The following is a 21,757-nucleotide window of genomic DNA, read 5'->3' as shown; positions in this document are numbered from 1 at the left end:
TTTTCTCTGAATGCACAAGAAGAAACAGCACATCTGCTTTTATATATAGATGACGTTAAATACAATAACTTTTCCATTATATTACTTCACCAATGGCAGGAACTATATTCGTGACTAAGCATATGGCAAGTAAGTGTAACTGCAGGGGTTGGTATACGCTGCATCTAACCCCTCCAGTTCGGAAAGTCTATCCTATAGTTTATTAAATCGTCTGGAGATAGCAAGACTAAATTGACATAATGCCTCGTGGTATTGGAAGAGTTAATGTGTGCTTCTGGAGTTATGGCTGTGTAGTGCCCGGAAGTGATAATGAGTTGTATCTAGTTTATTTTATATGACCAAATGTTCGGTTAAATGAGAGAGAGTGGCCGAGGCATGGCTGTTACCATGCAGACGTGTCCAGAACATAGATTAATTACCTAGTTGCTAAGTCACTTTTTTTTTCCTACTGTAATTCACTAGTATTAAGTCTCTTTATAATATAATATCTCGAGTCGATGGGAACATGTGCCTTTGTTCACATAATCCAGCATAATGTACGCGTGCGCAAAGTGATGTAAAGCACGATAATTTTCATTATTTTTCGATGTATGGGTATAAAGTGAGAGGTGATGTTGAGTAATTATTGTAACTAATGTTATTTTTTTTGAGTAATCGATTGTAAGGGGAAAGACATCACACTGAGTCTATCTCGAGTCTGTAATAATTAAAATTTTAAATTACGTACGCCGTCATTCCCCCCTCCCCTTTGCATCACTCACGCAGTTTTGGCGTCTGACTCGCTCACCGGCCGTGATAGATGGCAGTTGGTTGGTACGGTCGTCATCCTCACTCCCCCCCCCCCTCCAAGGAATTCTCGGGTCCCAGTGTGGAGGCTGAAGTACCTGAGTGAGTCAAAATCCAAGTCCAGGCGTGGAGGTCGAAGTCCCAGTTAATCAAGGTCCTAGTTGTGGAAGTTAAGGTCGGGAGTGGCAGAGGACTGGACCAGTGAAATTTGTGCTCAGAGGGACGATTATGAAGAAACACATTGGACTGGGACAGAGGAGCTAAGTTTTGTGCATTTGATATTAGGACCATATAGAGATATATTTTCCGAACAATGTGCCAACTGATTCATGTTTAATCTGTAAAGCAAGTAGCTGGGGAAGATTTCTACTTTTTGGTCTTGTTAATACACATTCCCTCCCACTCGAACTTTATTGTTTGTATAACCCTTGAGAACTGGTCGTGTAGAGCTTACCTAGTAGTTTATTAATGTACAACTTAGAAGCATTCTGGGAAACTGCGAAGGTTGGGCTTGGGTTGGCCTAGTTGGAGACTGGCCCCGTCATTTTGGCATGCTACCACTCTTAACTTGGCCACTTGAAATGTAATAAACGCAACCGAAGAGACCGCTAATGGGAGAGAGTCTCCATCAATCTGAGTTCCCGACCGTTCCAGCACACACTGGTCATCAATAGTGACTTGATTTCTGCCCTTTTTGACCATGTAAAAGTCTGGATCGCAGAGGTGACAGTACAGCTGGGCGTTGAGATATGTGTTTCTGGATACATGTGTAACTCAGGGCTGAATGATGCGTTGTAAATCTGATGCGTATTATTACCAGTAGTGTTTCTTGGCAAATTCCTTCCTCTGGAGGTTAATGAGTTTTTTTTTTTTTTTCTTTCTGAGATGATTTCAGTGTTTCCAACTCGAGAGCATCTTAACTATCGCCGCTTAAATCTTACATTCTTCCCTGTTATTTATGTTTTCTAGGCTAATTCCAGTGTTTATGCTACGAGCATCTGTGCGTCCTAGTTCACAGCTTCACCAAGATTACCAGTTATCACACCTACTCAGACCATTTTATCCCACTTGACCCCTTCAGTCTGATGTATTTATTTTCTTGTTGTTACGAAGGAATTTTGTTCACCTGAGGATAAGTGGATAACGCCTTCATTACCTCCTCCAGTTCAGAGTCAGACCTAAGCTCAAGGAAATCATCTGGAATTAGCAGAAATAATTTGGCAAAATACATCACCGCACGGAAGGGGATAAGAGGGAGAGAGAGAGAGAGAGAGTGTGTGTGTGTGTGTGTGTGTGTGTGTGTGTGTGTGTGTGTGTGTGTGTCTGTGTGTGTGTGTGTGTGGTTTAACTCCCCCTAAGCTGTTTGAGGGATCTGAATAAAACATCCCAGGTGAGTTCGTCTGGTTATTGGGAAGGTCTTCCAACCATGATTTCTGGGGGAGTCAGGCCCACCTCGCGCAAGTAAAAGTTCTTAGAAGTAGTGAAAGGACGTAAAATATGGCATTGATAGCTTAGTACAAGTTATACAATGTACTCTTAATGCGTAATTCGATATTTGGGGAGCGTGACCCAACCCCCAGTAATTCTTGAAGGTCATCTCCCTCCCCAAAATAAAACGATCGGAAATAGAAGAACGATTAAAATGAAACTTTCAGATTAGTTTGTCTGGTTACTTCAAAGGTCTTCCACAATATACAGTATTCTTGCCATGATCTTTAAGGGGAATTCTTGTCCACGGTGAGATATTTGGGGAACACCACCCCTCCAACGATTCTTGGGGGGTCAGCCCTCTCCCGGAAATAAGAATGATCAGAAATAGGGAGTGTGATCACATGGACTTCAAAGAAATCCGCTTATTGCAGGACTGCGGTTTTCATGTTTTCTCTGAATGAACAGGAAGAAACTGCGCATCTACTCTGTGTTAGGGGAGACATCGAAATGGAGGGGTTAGATATACATGCAGCCTTTATTTACCTCTTCTGGAGAATATTGGGGCGACGCAGTTATAACTCGACGGTTTATACATGTAGTTATGCTATTCCTTCCCTATTCCCGGAAAGGACTGCAAACGGGTAGTTTATGCCTGCAGTCCATATTGCAACAACAAAAACAACAAACACTACAACTACTTTCTACTACTACTGCTAGTACTACTGTTACTACCGTACTACTACTACTTTACCTTCGTTTCAGGATGTTTCCCCCAAGTATAACAAATTCGTCTCTTAGCAGCAAATATGTACAGTAATTAAAAGTAGGCCAGGGTAAGGGGTAAGCAAAACAAAATCGTCGGGCAGAATGAAGAATAAAGAAGGATTCGCTGTAGAGAGACTAAGAGAGGACAAGATATATACAAAGTAGTAGGGAGAGGAGACAGGGTGGAAGGAACAAAGTGGACCGGTATACTGTATGTGAGACAGTGGCTTGGAGGGACATTGAAGGGATGGGGATGAGTTGTGATATGAGGTTTGGAGGCACTGTTCGTACTGCCTTTATGAACGAATTTAGGGATTACGTGTCCAGCAATGACATCTTCAATTCCAGATTTGTTTTACTGTTTAGTAATGGTGTTTTGTATTGAAGGGATTTAAAAAGTTATATCTAAATCCTCCAGCTAGAAAAGTCTCTCCAAGACAGCATGACTTGGCTGGATATAATAAGAATATAATAAACACTCATACTGTGTTGGTCGGTGCTCTTTCTCGTGGCCAGTAAAATGTGAAGTAGTTGATATGGTGAGGGACTACTCTTAGTGTGCTGTTTGTAGACCATGACTGCATCATTCCTCAGTTACTCTGCTCTCCAACCTCACTCAGCAAGGCTTTGATGACGTACGGTAACTCAAAAAGACCTGCATTAGGGACATTACGAGCAACAAAAGACATAAGTATATCCATTGACTTTATTGTACGTTTCCTATCATAAAAGCATATTGCATACAAACATCAAAAGCGACTCAAAAAAGTGTCCCAGTTAATACTTAAATGAGAGACAAGTATATCCTGAGCTTCATATACGAGTATATATATATATAAAGAGCAATGATGTATTGTACCTTAGATCTCCGTCCTCTTCCATGCTTTTTAAGTCTGCTGTATACGTGAGTGACATCCTAAGGCCTGCAGACCCCAGTATACAGATATGTTCCATTCAGTATAACTAGGAAAAGGTTTGCGTCCTTTTGTAGCTTTTTCCCGTAGTTCATTGGAAAAAAAAAAATACAACGGCTAACAATTTTTCCATGGAACTGCTTCTTGACTATCATCACATTCTAGTGTTAGTCGATTATTGTAGCTCAACATATAAGGTGGAGATATGGCCACGTTACGCGTAATTAAAGCGAACAGAGTATAGCTTCCAACACAGATGACATCACCGCAAAATCCCATCAAAAGAACACTGATACAGCTTCAAGCATACCTACATTAAAGTGTACCAGAGCACACTGCAGTCACGTTGTGTCTGTGTGTGTGTGTGTGTGTGTGTGTGTGTGTGTGTGTGTGTGTCTGTGTGTGTGTGTGTGTTTAAGCTTGAAAATTACTGACCAATTCCTGCCCAGTTAACTCTTATCTTACACCCGCCACGCATAGGTTATTTCTGTGTACACTCATGTCTTAAACACTGCTAATTCTTCTTTTCAGAAATCACACTCCAAGAGCTTCACCTTGCCTTGGTCAGTTTTTCATGTGAGTATTGTCAGCTGATGTTACCAGTACTTATCATTAAATTACTCATTTGCTTCTATGAGGAAGGTGTATTCATTATTATTATTATTATTATTATTATTTTTTAGTCAGAGTGGGAGAGGCTCTTGCTTTTTTGTTTTGGGGGTTCTTTCGCCTGCATTTTTCATTGTCTCTCAAAGGGTAGGCACTGGTTGACAATTTTCTATGAGCTATGCCATCCCTAGGTACTGAGGAGTATTTGTTGTCTCCTTTGAAAGGGTATTTGTAGCCTAGTTTTTCTAAGGCTTGTTCTTCAACCCCTTCAGAAACTAGGCATCTTTTTATATTTTATTCTTGGATTCTCGAGTTGATTTAATTAAGATGAAATTTAAGTTGGCGGTCAGGATAAATTACACAGAGAATTCATTAACCCCTTGATTACTAAAGGTGTTTCCTCAGGTGAATAAAATCACCTGAGGTTAGCAAAGTTAACTAGACTAATACGTCATCACAGGAAACGGTTAAGGACATTCGAGACGGCTGTTAAAGTGATCTGCCATTTTACGGAGAAACCACTGTCATTCGTAAGGTTAATTATTGTCTTCTGTATTTTAAAGTGAATTTGTCCCCTTCTATGCGAGAGGTGTTTGCTGAATTTTTAGCTTGTTTGCTTAGAGGAAGTTTTGAAGTTTTACTGCTGATGAAAAGTGAGCAAAAAAGCCTGCTAAGCTCATAAGTAACTCGTCCCATAGATTGCATCTTGGCTAGAGTGAGCGTCATCTGTATTCCCTTCAGTTCAGGAGAATTTCTAGCATCTTTTTTCCAGTCATTATTCTTGCATAGTACGCTTCATCTTCTTCTTGCATCCTACATTTATCACTCTAAAACCTATATAGCCTCCATGATTTTTGCACAAGAAAATGTTAACGTGCCAGACAAATAAACAAATAATATATTAATTGATGTAAGAAGCACACAAAGAAGAGGCATTATAGTCAGTGCTTTGTTTTCACTTCTTAAACTTGAAATGTAAGTCATAGATATATGAAATTCGACGAAGCATAGTTATGAGGCAAGAATGAGCCTCCTTGGTTACTTGTCATATCGTCCCTCCAGTCTGACTATTATCCATCATATATAGCCTATAGGAGAGGGTTAGGGATCTTTGCCATTTTAGAACAAACACACTGTGACGAGTTTCCCAGTCTGCAGGGAACTCGACTCCATGACTGGTTAAGTAAGGAGTGGAAGGTGGGCCCCTCCTCTGTTGACTCTTGGCAGACAATGAGTAGCATATTCTGTACAGACGCGCATGTGCTGAGATGACGTAATGCTGTTGGTTTGGACTCGGGAACATGGTTAATTCGACCCAAGGGCATTAATCGTCATTTGTTTCGTCATTATCAGCTTCTCTTTCATTATCATATCGTTATCAAGATCTTCATTATTACTATCATTATTATCATCTCTTTTTATCATGGTGACGATGATCATCATCATCCATATCATCATCATCAAAGTTCAAAGCCACACTCTTTCAAACGAGTGGGTGGGATCTAGAAATGACAAAAAGAAAACGCCCGAGAAAGATAAGGTTTTAAGGCAGTGCTTATCGTGCAAGCCCTTTTGTTCTCTGCTCCATATAAGACACAGAAGGCAACAAAATTCAAAGACAAACATCCGGATAAGTATAAGACACCATCACACGACTAATAATTGAACTACTGTTGTTGTTTTTTTCACGACTGTAGACATAGACTAAACAGCCCGTTCCCTGTGACCCAGCAATCCTTCTACGTGCTTAACACCTTCAAAAGTCACGATTTCAACTCTAATACCCAAAGTCTGCATTGGATACAGGCTAGACTACCTCATCCGTGCATGAGTTGTGAGACGGTATTAGTTGAGAAGTTATGTCATGCTGGTGGATCATGCGGAGGATCAGTCTTGTCTGTTTCAACGAAAGTCAGTACATCAAACTTATTCCAGTCTGGAGTCAAACTCGCGCCCTTTCAAACAACAGACAACTTCTCCAGCCACTTCTCCACTACCTCTATCTATTTAGTATTAGATGCCATATTCCAGAGCCGATCCAGGATATTCACGACATAAACGCCTCCAACACTCTTAGTTTCATATCAGCAGCACTCCCAGGAGTTAATATGTTAGTAATTTCTTTTCAATTATTTATAGTTACTTAGTTTTGGTGGTGTCATTGAAACGGCAGCGTAAAAAATCTCAGGAAGAACAATGAAGCAAATTGGCTTGGGGACTAGGAATTGTATCTACGATTATTTTCAAACTCAATAAAAATGATGGGTGAAGTCTTTAAGTAGGGATTGAGTGACTTTTATCTTGTGCGGTTGAAAGCCTGTGTGGTTAGACATATGTATGGTCTGGAGTGCTTACATAAAAGAGTAGCTAATGTGTCTGGTTGCATAAATGGTTACTGATCTACGTGGCTTAAAATTATAGTGACTAAGTTCCACCTGGCTGCAAGTAGCTTTAGATGCCAGTGGTCAGCATTCTTGGTGTTGAATTTCTCCCCAGCTGAGTAAAATCGTCTGGCGTTGCCCAAAGTAGAATCTCCAAGTGAAGGAAAAAAGCACTCAGTGGGTTAGTATGTTAGTGTTGCTTTTCTTTTGTTTTCCTCACTACGAAGGCACCATTTTTATTATTATTTATTTTTTGACTACAGACAGATCTCTCAAACTTCAGGGGTTAAATTAATCCAATAAAAGAAACGTGTGTGGTAAATGTATATTCTAAACTCCTCGTGACAACAGTCGTGTCTGCGCGTATTTGAATATTTATCGATGTTTAACAATCCTCGAGTCTTTAACCCATTCAATCTAGTGACCTATTTGCTTATTCTTGCTACTTCCAGGACATTATTTTTGAAAGAGACATCTCTAACTAGGGTTACATTTAGACTTTATTAACCTCTTCAGTACCAGATGTCTTTCCTGTGCTAAATAAAATCGTCTGGAGATAGAAAGAATAAAACAGAAATGACAAAATCGAAGTGAAAAGGTTAAATCTGCAGGGTAAAAAATAATTGTGGCTTAGAGAGTTAAGAGTACGATGTTAATGCCACTGGGACGAGGCGAGGGATTAGGCCTACTTCTTGATGTAACCCCAGGCACCGTTCTTAGCCTTGACCTCAGCCTTGAGGGGCTCGGCCTTGAAGACGTTCTTGGAGTAGCAGCCTCGACGCACCGAGTTGATGGCGTTGTCGTAGAAGCCTATGGAGGTCACCTGGGAAGTAATCAAGTTTAGGTTAGATTTTTATTTTAATATCATCTCTTCACTCAAAAGACATTTTTTTCTCTCGCTCTAATTCTTCCTACTACTAAAAGATTTTATGTTTATCAGGTGGGAAATCCGGCTGTGAAGGGGTTCATGAAAACTGCATCTACTCTCTCTATTCCGTAAAACTGTATCTTAATATGAATAAAATAGCCTTGAGATATTAAAAAAAAATAATAATAATAATAACAGCCAAGCCCAGATCACCCCCTTCGGGGCGTCCTTGCCCGAGGTTAGGCTACCGTAGTCGAGTACATTTAAGGGTAGTTGACCAGCCTACTCCAAGTGTTGCCTTTAAGGATCGATAAACCTCCACTCACTTCTTGGGTCTGGAAACCATGGACGCAAGGGAGGGTTATCACTCCATCTGGGGCGTTTTGACCACTAGACCACCAGATTCTCTAATGTTATTGTGAATGGATTTTTTTTTTTCGTAATTTGTGTCGTTTGGGGAAATTAGTGAATTAGCTATTGTTTTTGACGGCAAAAATGATGCAGATTAAACCAGAAAGCTCTCAGAGAACGCTTACCTCCTTCAATACCATTACCATTAAAAAGGATCCGGATCCGGATTCGTATCCGTGGAGATAGGATCCGGAACCGGATCCTCCCCAAAATTTAATCAATCTTTTTTTGCCCCATGGCCCACCCTTCAACAAAATTTCATTGACATTCATTAAGAACTTTTGGAGATATCGTCTGGACAATCAGACAGACAAACATAGATGTATACTTAACCTCCTTTAACTTCATTGGCGAAGGTAATAAGAAAATAACAGAATAAACTTGCCTATGTTAGGGTAAATTGCAGCAGAATGAGTTTAGTTAAGCACGTAGGGGAGGGTTAGGTCAGAGTAAGTCCGGCTAGGGTAGATTACTCGTAGGTTAGACCTGAGGTGGTAGGGCAGAGTTCAGGTGTATGTGCGACTGTGTCCTCGCGTATGTAACAATGTTTTTATCATCAAGTATGTATGTGCATGCGTTTTTGTGTAGTACAATAAAAACCCAACATTAAAATACTCACATCGGGATAGATTCCAAGGTCGAGGGTCTCTCCGTTGGGTCCCACATCATGGTCGGTGTCGGGGTACACGCACGCGCTGTAGCCCGTGTACGAGCGGCCCCTGGCAGAGGAGAGGAGGACTTAGATTTAGATTAGACTGAGTGAAATATAACAAATTTTTCTAGTGCTGGAAAAGCCCATATACAAGAGACCCCTGTAGGAGAAAGATCTTTCCTGGGGTAGGTGGAATATATTAGTTTGTCAGTGGTGTTAAAGAAGCCCCTAAGCATTGGGCCCCTGGGTGTGTGTAATGTGATGGTTGAATGTCTCTTTTCCTTTGAAACCCTTCAATTCGTTGACGCATTTTTGGTTTCATTCATGTTACCATCGGATATTTTTAATCAAATTTATAATGCATAGGTGGCGGTAAGGCAGACAGTGAAAGGCATACGTAATCCTTCCTGCGAGAAAAGTCTCGCTGAACCTGTATTTTCCAAGCTGTGGGGTGTCTCTCTGGTGTAGCGCACACCCTGGCCAAGTGGCAGCAGCCTCTTTGTATAAAATATTTCAGAAGTAGTCATAAACGGTTAGATCATTGGTGAGATGGATCAGAGAGCAGCACTTACATTTACCTCTTTATGTATAATGAAAAAGTTTAATCCTCTTTCGGCATTTCTTTACATTTTTGCACTTTCTGAGATAAATGAAGGAGTAATGAAATGCGTATCTTAAGTTAACTTTCCTACAGATCATTCGCACATGTGTTGCCATCAGCACGTAAGTATAAATCTTTTTTCAGTTCAGTTCGGTGGCTCAATCGGTAGAGAGTTGGCCTGCAGTCCTAACGGACCGGGGTTGAAATCCCGCTGGGGCAGGGAACAGTTTAGAAATTTGGATTTCATAAATATCACTTACTGATCTACCAGAAGACCCGCCGACATGTAAAAATACCCCCGCTAATACCAATACACCAGTCCTGTATGAGACAGCCCTAGCATGTATTCAGTGTGGACGGTGGGTGTTAGCGCCGAAGTGGTGACATGTAGAGGTGTATGGTATGGAGGAGGACTACTGGGCCTTGAACGCAGGCTGTAAAGCCTATGCCCAGAGTCGGTCACAAAAAAATTAATAAAAATTGTCACGCGTGGCCTATTGGAGGGATATTTGTTTTCGCCTTTTCTTTTTTTTTTTTTTCTGTGGGGGGGAGGGAGTGGTATTCTTTTATAAGGAATGACGGTAGTATAAAAATATTTAAGTATTTTCATCTTATTTTTTGCAGGCATATAATTTTATTAAACGCATTGGCCAGAGAGAGAGAGAGAGAGAGAGAGAGAGAGAGAGAGATTTAAAATTTCAAACGGAAAACCCAGTTTGAAAACGATACAAAAGTGGAAGCTTCCTTTAGTACTTAATATTTTATTATCAATGCACAAGTGATAAATACAGCAATGACGTTAAGGCTGTAAAAATTATCTATCTTAATACTGACGACGACCTTGTATAAAGTCTATTAAAGGGAAAGGGGCGCTGCCAGAATATTTGGGATTATGGGTTGTCATGACTGAAAGTTTGGAAATTATTATTTTTTTTTATTTGCTCGACTCTGGGCTGTTGCCCTAAACTAAAAAACTTCTAGAGACAGCAAGAGTAATTGAAATACGTCATCTGACTGAAGAGACTAATTTTTAGGTGCTGTAAGGAACACATTATGAAGAATATAGAAAGCCTTTGGTGGGAATAACAGTGGTTATATATTTTGATCTTGGAAGTGTGTGTGTGTGTGTGTGTGTGTGTGTGTGTGTGTGTGTGTGTGTGTGTGTGCTTATTATGTTAATGTTCTAGGTATTGTTGGTTTTTAAATCATATAATGGTGTGACACGTTCCGAACTACATTTACCAAGTGCTCCTGTAATAATAATTGCACTCACAGATCTCGTACTTCCGTCAACCCCTATACAAGACATTTCAGATCACCACCAAAATTTGATCTACTCATCTTTAGCTTATGACCCACATAGACACAAAATTTCATTGAAATCTATCAATAGCTTTCTGAGATATCATATGGACAAACAAACAAAAATGAGTCCTGAACCGGAACTCGGACTCGAGTCATCACCAAAATATAATCAACTCCTCCTTGGCACATGAGCTAGATATCCGCAAAATTTCGTTGATACCGTCAATAACTTTTCTGTTCTTCTTGTGGACAAGCAATAAAACAAACAAGCAACAGACAAACACTGGTTAATACGTAATCTCCTCCAGCTTCATTGGCAGGGGTAACAAACATGAGTGGCCTTTACTTTAATTTTGTAGAGTCAAGATCTTCAGTTCCATTACGAGTTTTTCGTTTTTTTTTTTTTTTCCCTAGAATGAGAATACCATATGTGCTAGACTACACTACGATCTTACGTGAATTCTTTTTTGTCATTTCACGTGCAGAAGAATCACCATTGAAAGGAAAACTCACCTTTTTTATTTTTTAGCTACCTGGAACTCAGCCTTCACCAAGGTCATCTTCTCATGCTAGTATTTTGCGTGTCGTTCATATTATCTCTTTTTCTTTCTGTACTTCCTTCATTTTTTGCCTGTCATGATTAGGCAAGACAGTCACCCCCTGAACTCTTTGGCCGCGTTAGTTGATGGGAGCTGAATATAGGCGAAAGGGTGAAACTTATGTCTATGGATCCCACTCTAGAAAGATTCAGGATGCCAGCCTTCTTAGAATAATGGAGAGAAAAGACAAGAGGGATAAGGAAAAATGGGAATATGGACAGAGCCACATAGGAGGGAAAAACAATGAGAAAAGAACAGGGTGTGGGGAAGAGGAAGAAGAATAAAAAATACAGAGACAAGAAAATATCAAGGAGACACCAAAAAGTAGATACCATACAAAGAGCAGATGTTTTCAGCCCCATATTCTTCCCAAAACCAATAACGCCACTACAAACAGGATTACTTTAAAAGATCCTTGGAAACTCACTCATAGAAGGTCCAAGCACTCGCACCGGTGACGATGATGGAGGAACCCTGGAAAAGAATTAGAGGCTTCACCAAACCCTGTTTCAGAGGTCTGCCACGAGGTGGTCTAGCGTCGCCCAGCCTTGATTAAATATTTTTGCGGGGTTTTAAAGACCTGTGAAATTGTACCTAATACTAAGTTTACAATAATACTGCTATATATAGGAATTTTTTTTCCTATTCAGTCAGGTGCATATATATTACCTGTAAAGAAAGAATAACCAGACTCTCAGAGAATCTTAGATCGGGGACTAAAATAGTGTGCTGTGTATTTACACATATTTGAATAAATCGTGTGCAGTTAGTAAAAAGAGATTACCTTCAGGACTTCTGATCTGTGATTTTTAGCATGCCTTGAAGAAGTAAGCTTTTGCTTTTAAAATAATGTACTTAACAATTACTTAGTTGGTGAATCAGCCATATTAAACCAAACAAAAGACTGTGCGGTACGACACTATAACCATAGCAGAGTACGAGGAGTTGAAGTGTAAACTTACTAAACTGTGCGATGGAGCCAGGGAAACATTTAAAAGAATTCTTTTTGTTAGACTTGGGCTACTAAGATGATCAAGACGTCCAACAGGTAGGTATTGTTATGAAGTCATGAGTCAGGTAGGGCAGCATATCGAAAGGTGCAGCCAAATTTGCGACTACATATCTATTTTCTTTTTTGGATACTAACGAATGACATATTTTAATCACTGTTGTCTTGCTTTATGGATGGTTCTAGTAAAATTGCCTTGATTTTGTCGCTATGTGATGCTTACAGAGATGAGTAAACTGACGAAAGCTGAGTTTACATAATGACACTTATAATACGTTATATATAATCAAAAGGCTCCCATATTGTAATTTCATTGTAGCATATCATGCTATCTGAGTAATTTGATGAGTAAAATATGTTTTGGGAGTGTTTTACTCTCTGGCAAAATTAAAAAGAAATTAAGCACTGGCTACTTTTTCAATGCCTACCCCGCATCAGAGCTTGGCGACAGAAGCGTCACCAGGTGGCAGACTCAATTATTCTTCGCAGTAGTTCATTATGGAGAAAATTCGTTGTGTTTTACGTATTTTTCACCAGGATATTTAGTCATGTTAGATAGTGAAGTTTTCGGTAGCTGTTTGAGTGAAAATGAAAGTACAATCTCATCCACAATAAAAGGTCAAGAATTTTTGTAAATATGAAACCCGGTCTTCAAGAGGTCCAGGGATAGTGCTATGTGTATAAACAAGTAATCACAAACTTAAATTAAGTTCAGAAACGTTTGTATCTTACCATGATAGGTTTGAAGAAGCAATCTATACATAACTCAAACTCTGTAAAATTTGTAAACATTGCACCTGGTCATTGAGAGCCCCCATGGTGGTGGTGTCGGCATGGCCGCAGAACTCGGCCCAGTTGAAGAATGTTTCCTCGTACACCGTATACGAGTCGCAGTTCAGGCAGTTAGGTTGACCCACGTAGCGCAGGGATGAGCACTTTTGAGAGGTGAGGTGAGGTTAGGTTAGGTCAGGTGGGTTAGGAGAGGTAAGATTTGGTTAGCTTAGGTTGATTTTGGCGGGGGATCTCTCTCTCTCTCTCTCTCTCTCTCTCTCTCTCTCTCTCTCTCTCTCTCTCTCTCACTCGCAGCTTTATTATGTACTTCAACCCTACGTTTGGAAGAGAAACTTAACGTTTAAAGAGTCATAATAGGTCATGGGACTTGACTCAAAACTGTTGTGATAAGTAATCACAATAAATAAAGATTTCCAAAAACAAAAATCATTGTTAACATAGAAATATTGCACTTAATCTCTAAAATTCTTTTATTCCAACTGCATGATAGCACTCCCTTGGCAAAAAATATAAGTCTGTATATAGCCTATATTCCTTGGAAGAACATCACTATACAAGAAAGTGTTACCGTCCTTACATCTTTCAAATTCCTCTATAATTTTACTCATAACTACATGATGCCACAATGATAAAGAAACAGTTTGCTGGCGGGGTTTACAATTAATGTGTTCACCGGCCTGGTCTTGTCTTTGTCACAGGTATAACTAGCCTAATCTCACTCTTCTAGCGGTGACATCAAAGGGTTTAATGAGCTTAGTTAGTGACCCATAATTATGAGTCTCTTTGCAATGATGACAAAAGGACGAACTACTTAACATTTTTTTGTTTAATCTAAAAAGTTTTGATTATGCTCTTTTCGTATGATTATTTACAAACTGTTCACTGGTAATACAAATGTAATATTCTGTCTCTCCCTGGTCAGAATTTTGCTAGAGGTTTGGTTAGAATATGTTACTGTTATTTTTCGGGATACCCTACATGTGGATGTGGTGAGAGAGAGAGAGAGAGAGAGAGAGGTGTTTGTTTGTGCTCTGTATTTTTTTTTTTTTTTTTTTTTGCAAGGAACAATAAGCCAGAGGCCTGCAAGCTTACTCCTTCCAAGGAAAAAAAAAATGATAACAGAGCCAAATTCAACATCCATTTGTTTCGAGATGCCTGGACACACTGCGTTTGAAAGACTGGAGGTCATAGGGAATAGGAAACATAGACAGATGAAGACAGTTCCAGAGTTGACCTGTTGCTTACATGAAGGGCTGGGAGTAACGGTTGACTATTGCATTAAGGAGCTGGACAGAAAAGGGATGAGAGTTGGCACTAGACTTATGCTACGCATCCGCCGTAGTGGTGGAGGGATACAAGCAGACACTGCAGAGGAGCAGTGACCATTGAAGCAGCGATAGAAAAGAGATAAAGATGCAGCAGTGCGCGAGGAGACAGAGGTTAGAGGGAGCCAGTAAAAGGAGAGTTAATGGGACGAAAAGCCTTTGACTCCACCTTGTTGAGAAGAGCTGTATGTGGGGAGCCTCCCCACACATGAGAGTTGGACTGTACACAGGGGCGAGTAAAACTCGTGTATTGAGGTCAATAACTGTGCATGGGTAAAGAAGACACGGAGTCGGCTAAGTACACCTAATCGCTTGGAAGCAGATTTTACAAGAGATATGATATTTCCAAGATAAATCCCGAGAGAATGAAACCCCAGATGTGTTTAAAGATGTTGCAAGATTGAGTCTGATATTGTTAATGATTAGAGGATACTCCTGCTGCAGATTTTGCCGGGTTGAAAGATGTAAGAACTAAGTTTTTGATGAATTAAAAACAACAAAATTACTTTTACCCCAATCAGAGACATGTGCCAAGTCAGACATTTTGTGTGTCATATCCTTATCCCTTGTGTGCTGAGGTAATTACTGAACTGGACGTTGTGATAAGCGAATGGAAAGGTGAAGAGTGAAGGCATCAGCTTACGAGTGGATGGTGTTAGATGTACAGCTTAATTAAAAGATTGTTGATGAATAGATGGAAGAGAGTTGGTGTTAGGACGGAGCCCTGAGGAACACCACTATTAAGAGCTCTGGGAGAAGAACGGTGGCCGTCTACAACAGTGGCTATAGAACGAACAGAAAGGAAGCTAGAGATGAAGGCACAGGTAGAAGGATAGAAAACGTAATAGAGCAGTTTGGAAAGTAAAGATATATATGTCAGACTCAGTCGAAAGCCTTTGGGATACCATGTACAACGGCAAAGCTTTCTCCAGAGTACCGAAAGGAGGATGAACAGAAGTCTGAAAGATAGGCTAGAAGATTGTCCTTGGCGGAACCCATACTGACTATCGGAAAGGTTGCAATTGGAAAGATGCTTTATTATTTTTTTTTTTTTAAGAGTAGATTCAAAACCTTTTGAAATACAGGATGTTAAAGCAACTGGGCGACAGTTAGACGGCTCGGAATGATCTCCTTCTTTGGGGCAGGCTGACTGAGAGCAAACTTCCAGCAAGAAGGAAAGGTACAAGTTGACAGACAAAGGCGAAAGAGTTTACCTAGGCAAGATCTAAGCACAAAAGTACAGTTCTTGAGGACAAGAGGAGGAGCCCCACCTGGCCCGTATACCTTGTTAATATTGAGGCTAGTGATAGAAAAAACAACCGAAGAAATTTTAATGTTAGCTATGAGGAAGTCAGAGGGAGGAAGTGATACAGGAACAGCACCGAAATAGTTTAAGGTCCAGTGTATGTTTGTGTATTGCAGATGCAACCGCTAACGAGAAAGACTGGGTTGAGTTTAAAGTAAAAGTTGACCTGAGGGGAGAGATTAAAAAAAAAGGATACCGGTACCTTATGAATAAATAAAATCACACACACACACACACACACACACACACATATATATATATATATATATATCCTATCCCAACCGAAGTGGGGACGATACAGCCACTGTATCAACCAAGAGGCTTAGGCTGTCTAGTAGAGATTGTATGTAAGGTGTGAAGTGCTTGTAAGTGTAATTGTAGTGTTGGAGTGGCTTTGGATGTGTGTGTAGTCTGTGAACCAAGTGTAATTGGCCCGCGCAAGGCGACTGGGTGCAAGCATACTTTATAGCATGCGACACTGGCTCAACCACAGCACCCCTTATATCCGCCAAAACAGTACGTGGCCTCAAGAAGGCTCCCAAAGTTTATTACCCTGGCGGGGTGTGAACCCTCGTTCTTCATGTACGAAAACGCACACTTTACCACTGTACCACAGAGGCTCATATATATATATATATATATATATATATATATATATATATATATATATATATATATATATATATATATACTGTATATGTATATACCAGTATATATATGCTTGAGCAGCGAGTAAATCTACATTCTGTTTTATTTCGTGATATGAGTTAGTGACATAAAATGGCCTATCCACCTTTCTATAGCCAGACACCTACTATCGAAAATGGTAGCCGCAGGCGAATCATCCTGTCCTCAGCCATCAGACTGTCCTTTCTACATCTCACATCCGTCATGCTCATATGCCTCACCATTCCATCTCTCCATCTCATCATCGGTCCCACCCTTCCCCTCCATCCTTCACCTCACTCACATACGCTCCTATATATAGTCAGTTGCCTATTCTCCATTCTCTCCACATGACCAAACGTTCTCAAGATACTTCTAATGCATTCCAACACATGCACATCAACATTAAATCTATCGAACTGAAGGGGTTAATAGTCCTCACACCAGAGCTCCAAATCTTTGCATCCTCGTAACTCTGCCGCTTTCTAGTTATCATAAGGAAAGTTAAGTAAGCACTCTCGTAACTCCTACCACATTCGCGAAGCCAAAGGGCAAGTTGGAGCCGAAGTCAATGCCGTGGATCCAGAACACCGGGCCCAGCTCATACTTGTAGTTGACGTTGTCGTAGCAGAGCCACCTCAGGAGGGAAAGATTCGGAACATGGAGGAAAACAGGAAAGAGGGAGTAGTAAAGGGATTGAGAGGAAAACAGAGAGAAATTAAGGGACTGAGAAGAAAACAGAGAGGAATAAAGGGGTTGAGAGAAAAACGGAGGAATAAAGAATTTGAGAGGAAAGCAGGGAGGAATGAAGGGGTTGAGAGAAAAACAGGGAGAAATAAAGGGGTTGAGAGGAAAACAGGGAGGAATGAAGGGGTTGAGAGAAAAACAGGGAGGAATAAAGGGGTTGAGAGGAAAACAGGAATAAAGGGGTCGAGAGAAAAACAGGGAGGAATAAAGGGGTTGAGAGGAAAACAGGGAGAAATAAAGGGGTTGAGAGGAAAACAGGTTAGGAATGAAGGTGTCGAGAGAAAAACAGGGAGGAATAAAGGGGTTGAGAGGAAAACGGAGAGGAATAAAGGGGTTGCAAGGAAAACAGGGAGGAATAAATGGGTTAGGAGTGTGGTGGGTCGGGGAAGCTTGGAATGAAGGAAAAGGGTTGGGCTAGGAGCCTGGAGGAAGGACGAGGGGGACTGGAAGGAAGGGGGAGGGCTATGTACTCATTTGGGTGGGGGAGTTAATAAGAGAAGAGGGTTGGAAACGTCAAGGGAAGGGGGGAGGAGGTTAGGAAACTTTGGAGGAAGATTAAGACTGGAGGGAGGGTAGAGGAGGAAGGTGGCCTGGGACATAGTAAAAAAGGAAGGAGGGAGGAAAGTGGTTCGGAACGTGGAAGGGAGATAGGAAAGGGAAAAAGAGAAAGGAAATTAGGAGTGGATGGTGGGGATCGGGAACCTTGGAGATGGTTAAGACGAGAGGAAGGGAGATTGGGAGGGAAGGGGTTAGGAACGTGGTTGATGGTTAGGCACTGAGAGAGGAGAAGGAAACAAGTAAGATGGTTAGGAACGCGGAGGGAACGAGAGAGGATAGTTGAGAAAGGAAAATGATGGGAATGTTTGGCAAGGTTAGGACTGAAAGGAGGTGAAAAATTGTCTGAAAAGTGGCCAGGAACATGAGGATACATCAGGTGACAAGGGGTTAAAAAAGTGGTTAGGATTATGGAGGAAAGTTGAGAAAGTAGGAAAGGAGGAGGAAGGTGATTACGAACGTGGAGGAAGGATGGGAGAGATCACCCAAGGTACGTCAAGATACATAAACGAAATAACAAAGCAAAAAAAAATCTACATGCAGTGTCTCGCAAGATCTATTAAAAACTTGAGGAGGTTATTCTAGGGTTATCAATCTAGATCCAGATCTCACCCGCGACGAAGGTACAGTTACTGATGACCTAATGGGCAAAAATTGTCTTCTTAATAATTCACCCATAAGGTCATCACTAACTCCGTAGTGGTTTAGAACTAGACCCGTTTTGAGATACTAGTTTGTACTCAGCTGGCTCTAGAATAAGCTCCTGGAGGTACTTTAATAAATATGGAAAAAATCAAAGAAAAAACTCGCGGAGCATCCCATATTTCCGGGTAACATATATTTCCCTTAAGATCATTCTCTCACTGCCAAGACAGAAAACTGTTGGAGTCTCTCTCTCTCTCTCTCTCTCTCTCCTCTCCAAAACTTACATGCCCCGAACCCTCAAGCTGTCGACGTCAGAGGTAAAGTTGTAGGGAGACAGATCGGGAACATAATCGTAGAAGGTGTAGTTGTAGCCGCCGCCATTCAGCTCACTGTAGCAGGTGCAGTATTTCTCTCCTGCTCGGGACTCTGGGGAAGAGGTGGAAGAAGGGTGAGGAGGGTGTGGTGGTTGGCTAGCCTGAAGAAGAAGAAGAACGTATTTTACATTTTAGGCTTGCTATCAACGGACGACTGTATTTAAATTTGCAGAGACTTTCCAAAGTAGAAGTTAATATAGATTTCAATAATCTGTTCGTTGTTGGAGGTGTCCCGTAAGTTCAGTAAAGTCGCCTGCAGGTAGCAGGAAAAAAGTAATCATGCTGAAGGTGTTGATTGAGTGACTGGCTGACTGACTGACTGACTGGCGCCGTAGCCTAGATTTAAGACATTTTTATTATGTCATACTCCAGCTAACCCTAGAGTATTTTATTTAGGAGGAAAGACTCTACTGAAACCAATGGTTTTGGGGATCAGGGGGAGAGTCGGACTGAGAAAAAGGACGTTTTGTGCAGACTCGGAAATTTATTTTAGCAGTTAATGTCTGAGTTTGGAAATTTACGTCAGAGGAAAAAACTTTAAGTCCGTCCGAGTAAAAGCAAAGTGATAACATGCTGTAGGCCGACAACACAGAATAGGAAACACGAGAAAGCTTCAATAAGGACAGATTAAACAGAATGCTTTAGGTATTTGAGGTGAGCCATAGTAACAAATGAAACACAGGGATCTGAGATGAGCCACAGAGATCGATTCTACGTAATGACCACTGGGTGGCTTCAAGAAGAGCATTTGGTCGTACAGTGAACCCACCTAAGGAAAATCACGGAAGGGAGTGCATGGGGAAAAAATACATCAATATAGAGTGGGAAAAGTATCAGAAGTAAAGATAATGTGGAGTGTCTAGAAGGAGACATCAGAGTGTTCAGGCAGATACGTTGGTTCCAATTGTGTAGCATGAATGTCATAGGCTGGGTATACAAAGAAAAAAAAAATATGGAAGTTTTATAAATAAGGCAAACTCTAGTGTAACATAACCTGACAAGAGTGAATATTACAGAATAAGAGAGGATTGAGTAGAAAGGAGTGACCAGGTTGTGATTCAGTGTTCGTAAGTAAAGAATGGGAGATGTGAATATGATACAAACAATATACAGATCAGAAACAGAGAGAGAGGGAGATGAAAAGGGAAGCCAAAAAGGGGAGGGAAGAATGGTGTGAAGAATTATTTAAGCCATAGAGACATAAGCAACAAGGAGAGGGAAAACCATATATGGAACAAGATAATAGAAATGAGTGACATATGACGAAACGACTTGCTGTCTGTGATGCATATCCATTGTGTCACACTCAGTTTTAAAAACAAGAATGATATTATCCAAAGTTCCACGACTAATGAATTACAGGATATCCTGAGGGTGAAAATAATAGAACTGGAAAAAAATCTGAGCAAAAAAAAAAAAAAAATCTGAACTCTTTCAATGTTCACCAAACCGCAGCTCAGCATGCTAGAAGATGGCGTGGCTCAGCTCTGTCAAGTCAGAATAAATAAAGCGTAAGTAGCCACGAGTGTAACCTAACCATATCTAATCTCATTCTAACCCAGGTCCAGCTTTCAAACAGGAAGCCTGGCTAAGTATTGCCAGGGTAAAGATAAATGTAGTATAGGTAGCCACGAACGTAACCTAATCAGACTTATCCTAACCTAATCATGGTTCAGGAATCAAGCTGGGGGACGTGACTCCATTTCATCGTCAAAATATATGGAGTCTAGGCGGCTACGAACCTTTTGCCACGGCGACCCCGATAGCCAGGAGGATGACCAAGGATGCTCTCATTTTGTCGATGGTAACAGCGCCATGGGAAGTGCAGTAAGGCATTATATATGCCTGGGCGACGCAGTCTTCACAAAAAAAACAACAACCTTGAGACAAAAGCGGACGGGGGTGTGGGAGGTGTTGCATCTGCTTGGTTTGTCTGTATCTTGTCATCATTTTTTTTTTTTTTTCATCATACTAGATTCTTTCTGGTAGCCTAATTTGTGTTTTTTTTTTTTTGTTTAAGTATGCTTTTCTTTCCTTATACGACTGTATGTTTGTGTCTATGCCTGCTTGTTTCTCTCTCTCTCTCTCTCTCTCTCTCCGTGTGTGTGTGGGTACGTGTGCACCTTTGCGTCTCTCCCTCTCCCCTGTCACCACCCTTAATCACCATGCTGAGGGAAAACTAGACAAATTTTTTTTTTTTTTTTCTTTTTTTTTTTTTTTTTTTTTTAGAATTGGTGTTTTCTTTTACAGTGTCACGAACCACTTTAGTGAACAGGAAAAATAATCCTGTGACTACCATGGTGCACCAAAGACGACTTTCTGTCTGTCTGTCTGTCTGTCTGTCTCTCTCTCTCTCTCTCTCTCTCTCACTTTATCTATGTGTGTGTGTGTGTGTGTGTGTGGGTGGGGGGGAACGTGTGCACCTTTACGTAGCTCCCTCTCCCCTGTCACCACCCTCATCACCAAGTTAAGGGCAAAATAGACAAGCTTTTTTTTATTTGTTTATTTATTTACTTTTTTTTAGAATGGATATTTTCTTTTACCTTTGACTGTCACGAACCACTCTGTTGAACAGGAAAAAAAAAAATCCTTTGACTATCATGGTACACTAAAGACGACTCCCTCTCTCTCTCTCTCTCTCTCTCTCTCTCTCTCTCTCTCTCTCTCTCTCTCTCTCTCTCTATTGAATTCTCTTCAACGTTTTCGTACGACGATATTTTCTATATTTTATTCATGCCACAGGGATCTGATTACAGTCAGGTGATCAGAGACTTCTTGCAGTGTAGAGGATAAGACGAAATGTGCAAAAACTCTACTACTACTACTACTGCTACTACACTACTACTACTACTACTACTGCTACTACACTACTACTACTACTACTACTGCTGCTGCTGCTGCTGCTGCTGCTGGTGCTGCTGCTGCTGCTGCTACTGCAAGCACATTCGACGACCGCTAAGCTGCATCATCAGCCGAATTAAATCTCAGAAAAACACCAGTCCAAATGGTCAGTCAT

General features: G+C 40.8%; 1 protein-coding gene across 1 annotated transcript; it reads right to left on the bottom strand.

Annotated features, from left to right (window-relative positions):
* Positions 1–7,571: 7,571 nt before the first annotated feature.
* On the bottom strand, positions 7,572–20,535 carry LOC145414908 (uncharacterized). The gene is made up of 7 exons (XM_080284324.1): positions 20,484–20,535; positions 18,652–18,793; positions 16,952–17,057; positions 13,129–13,266; positions 11,750–11,796; positions 8,785–8,884; positions 7,572–7,709 (listed from the first exon to the last, which is right to left on the bottom strand). Exons 1-7 carry the CDS (start codon positions 20,533–20,535, stop codon positions 7,572–7,574), a joined length of 723 nt encoding a protein of 240 aa, XP_080140450.1.
* Positions 20,536–21,757: the final 1,222 nt, after the last annotated feature.

This window comes from Coenobita brevimanus, chromosome 101 (assembly GCF_032717465.1).
Source record: "Coenobita brevimanus isolate Jiangsu-jjx chromosome 101, ASM3271746v2, whole genome shotgun sequence".
Taxonomy (NCBI): domain Eukaryota; kingdom Metazoa; phylum Arthropoda; class Malacostraca; order Decapoda; family Coenobitidae; genus Coenobita; species Coenobita brevimanus.
This window is presented reverse-complemented; position numbering and strand designations above follow the sequence as displayed.

What these genes read in the sequence shown, in the direction of transcription:
- LOC145414908 (XM_080284324.1), bottom strand. Translation starts at nt 20,535, where the DNA reads ATGAGAGCATCCTTGGTCATCCTCCTGGCTATCGGGGTCGCCGTGGCA. An exon ending in CGGGGTCGCCGTGGCAAAAG is followed by an intron (nt 18,794 to 20,483) that starts GTTCGTAGCCGC and finishes CCTCTTCCCCAG; the next exon opens with AGTCCCGAGCAGGAGAGAAA. An exon ending in AGCTTGAGGGTTCGGGGCAT is followed by an intron (nt 17,058 to 18,651) that starts GTAAGTTTTGGA and finishes TTCCCTCCTGAG; the next exon opens with GTGGCTCTGCTACGACAACG.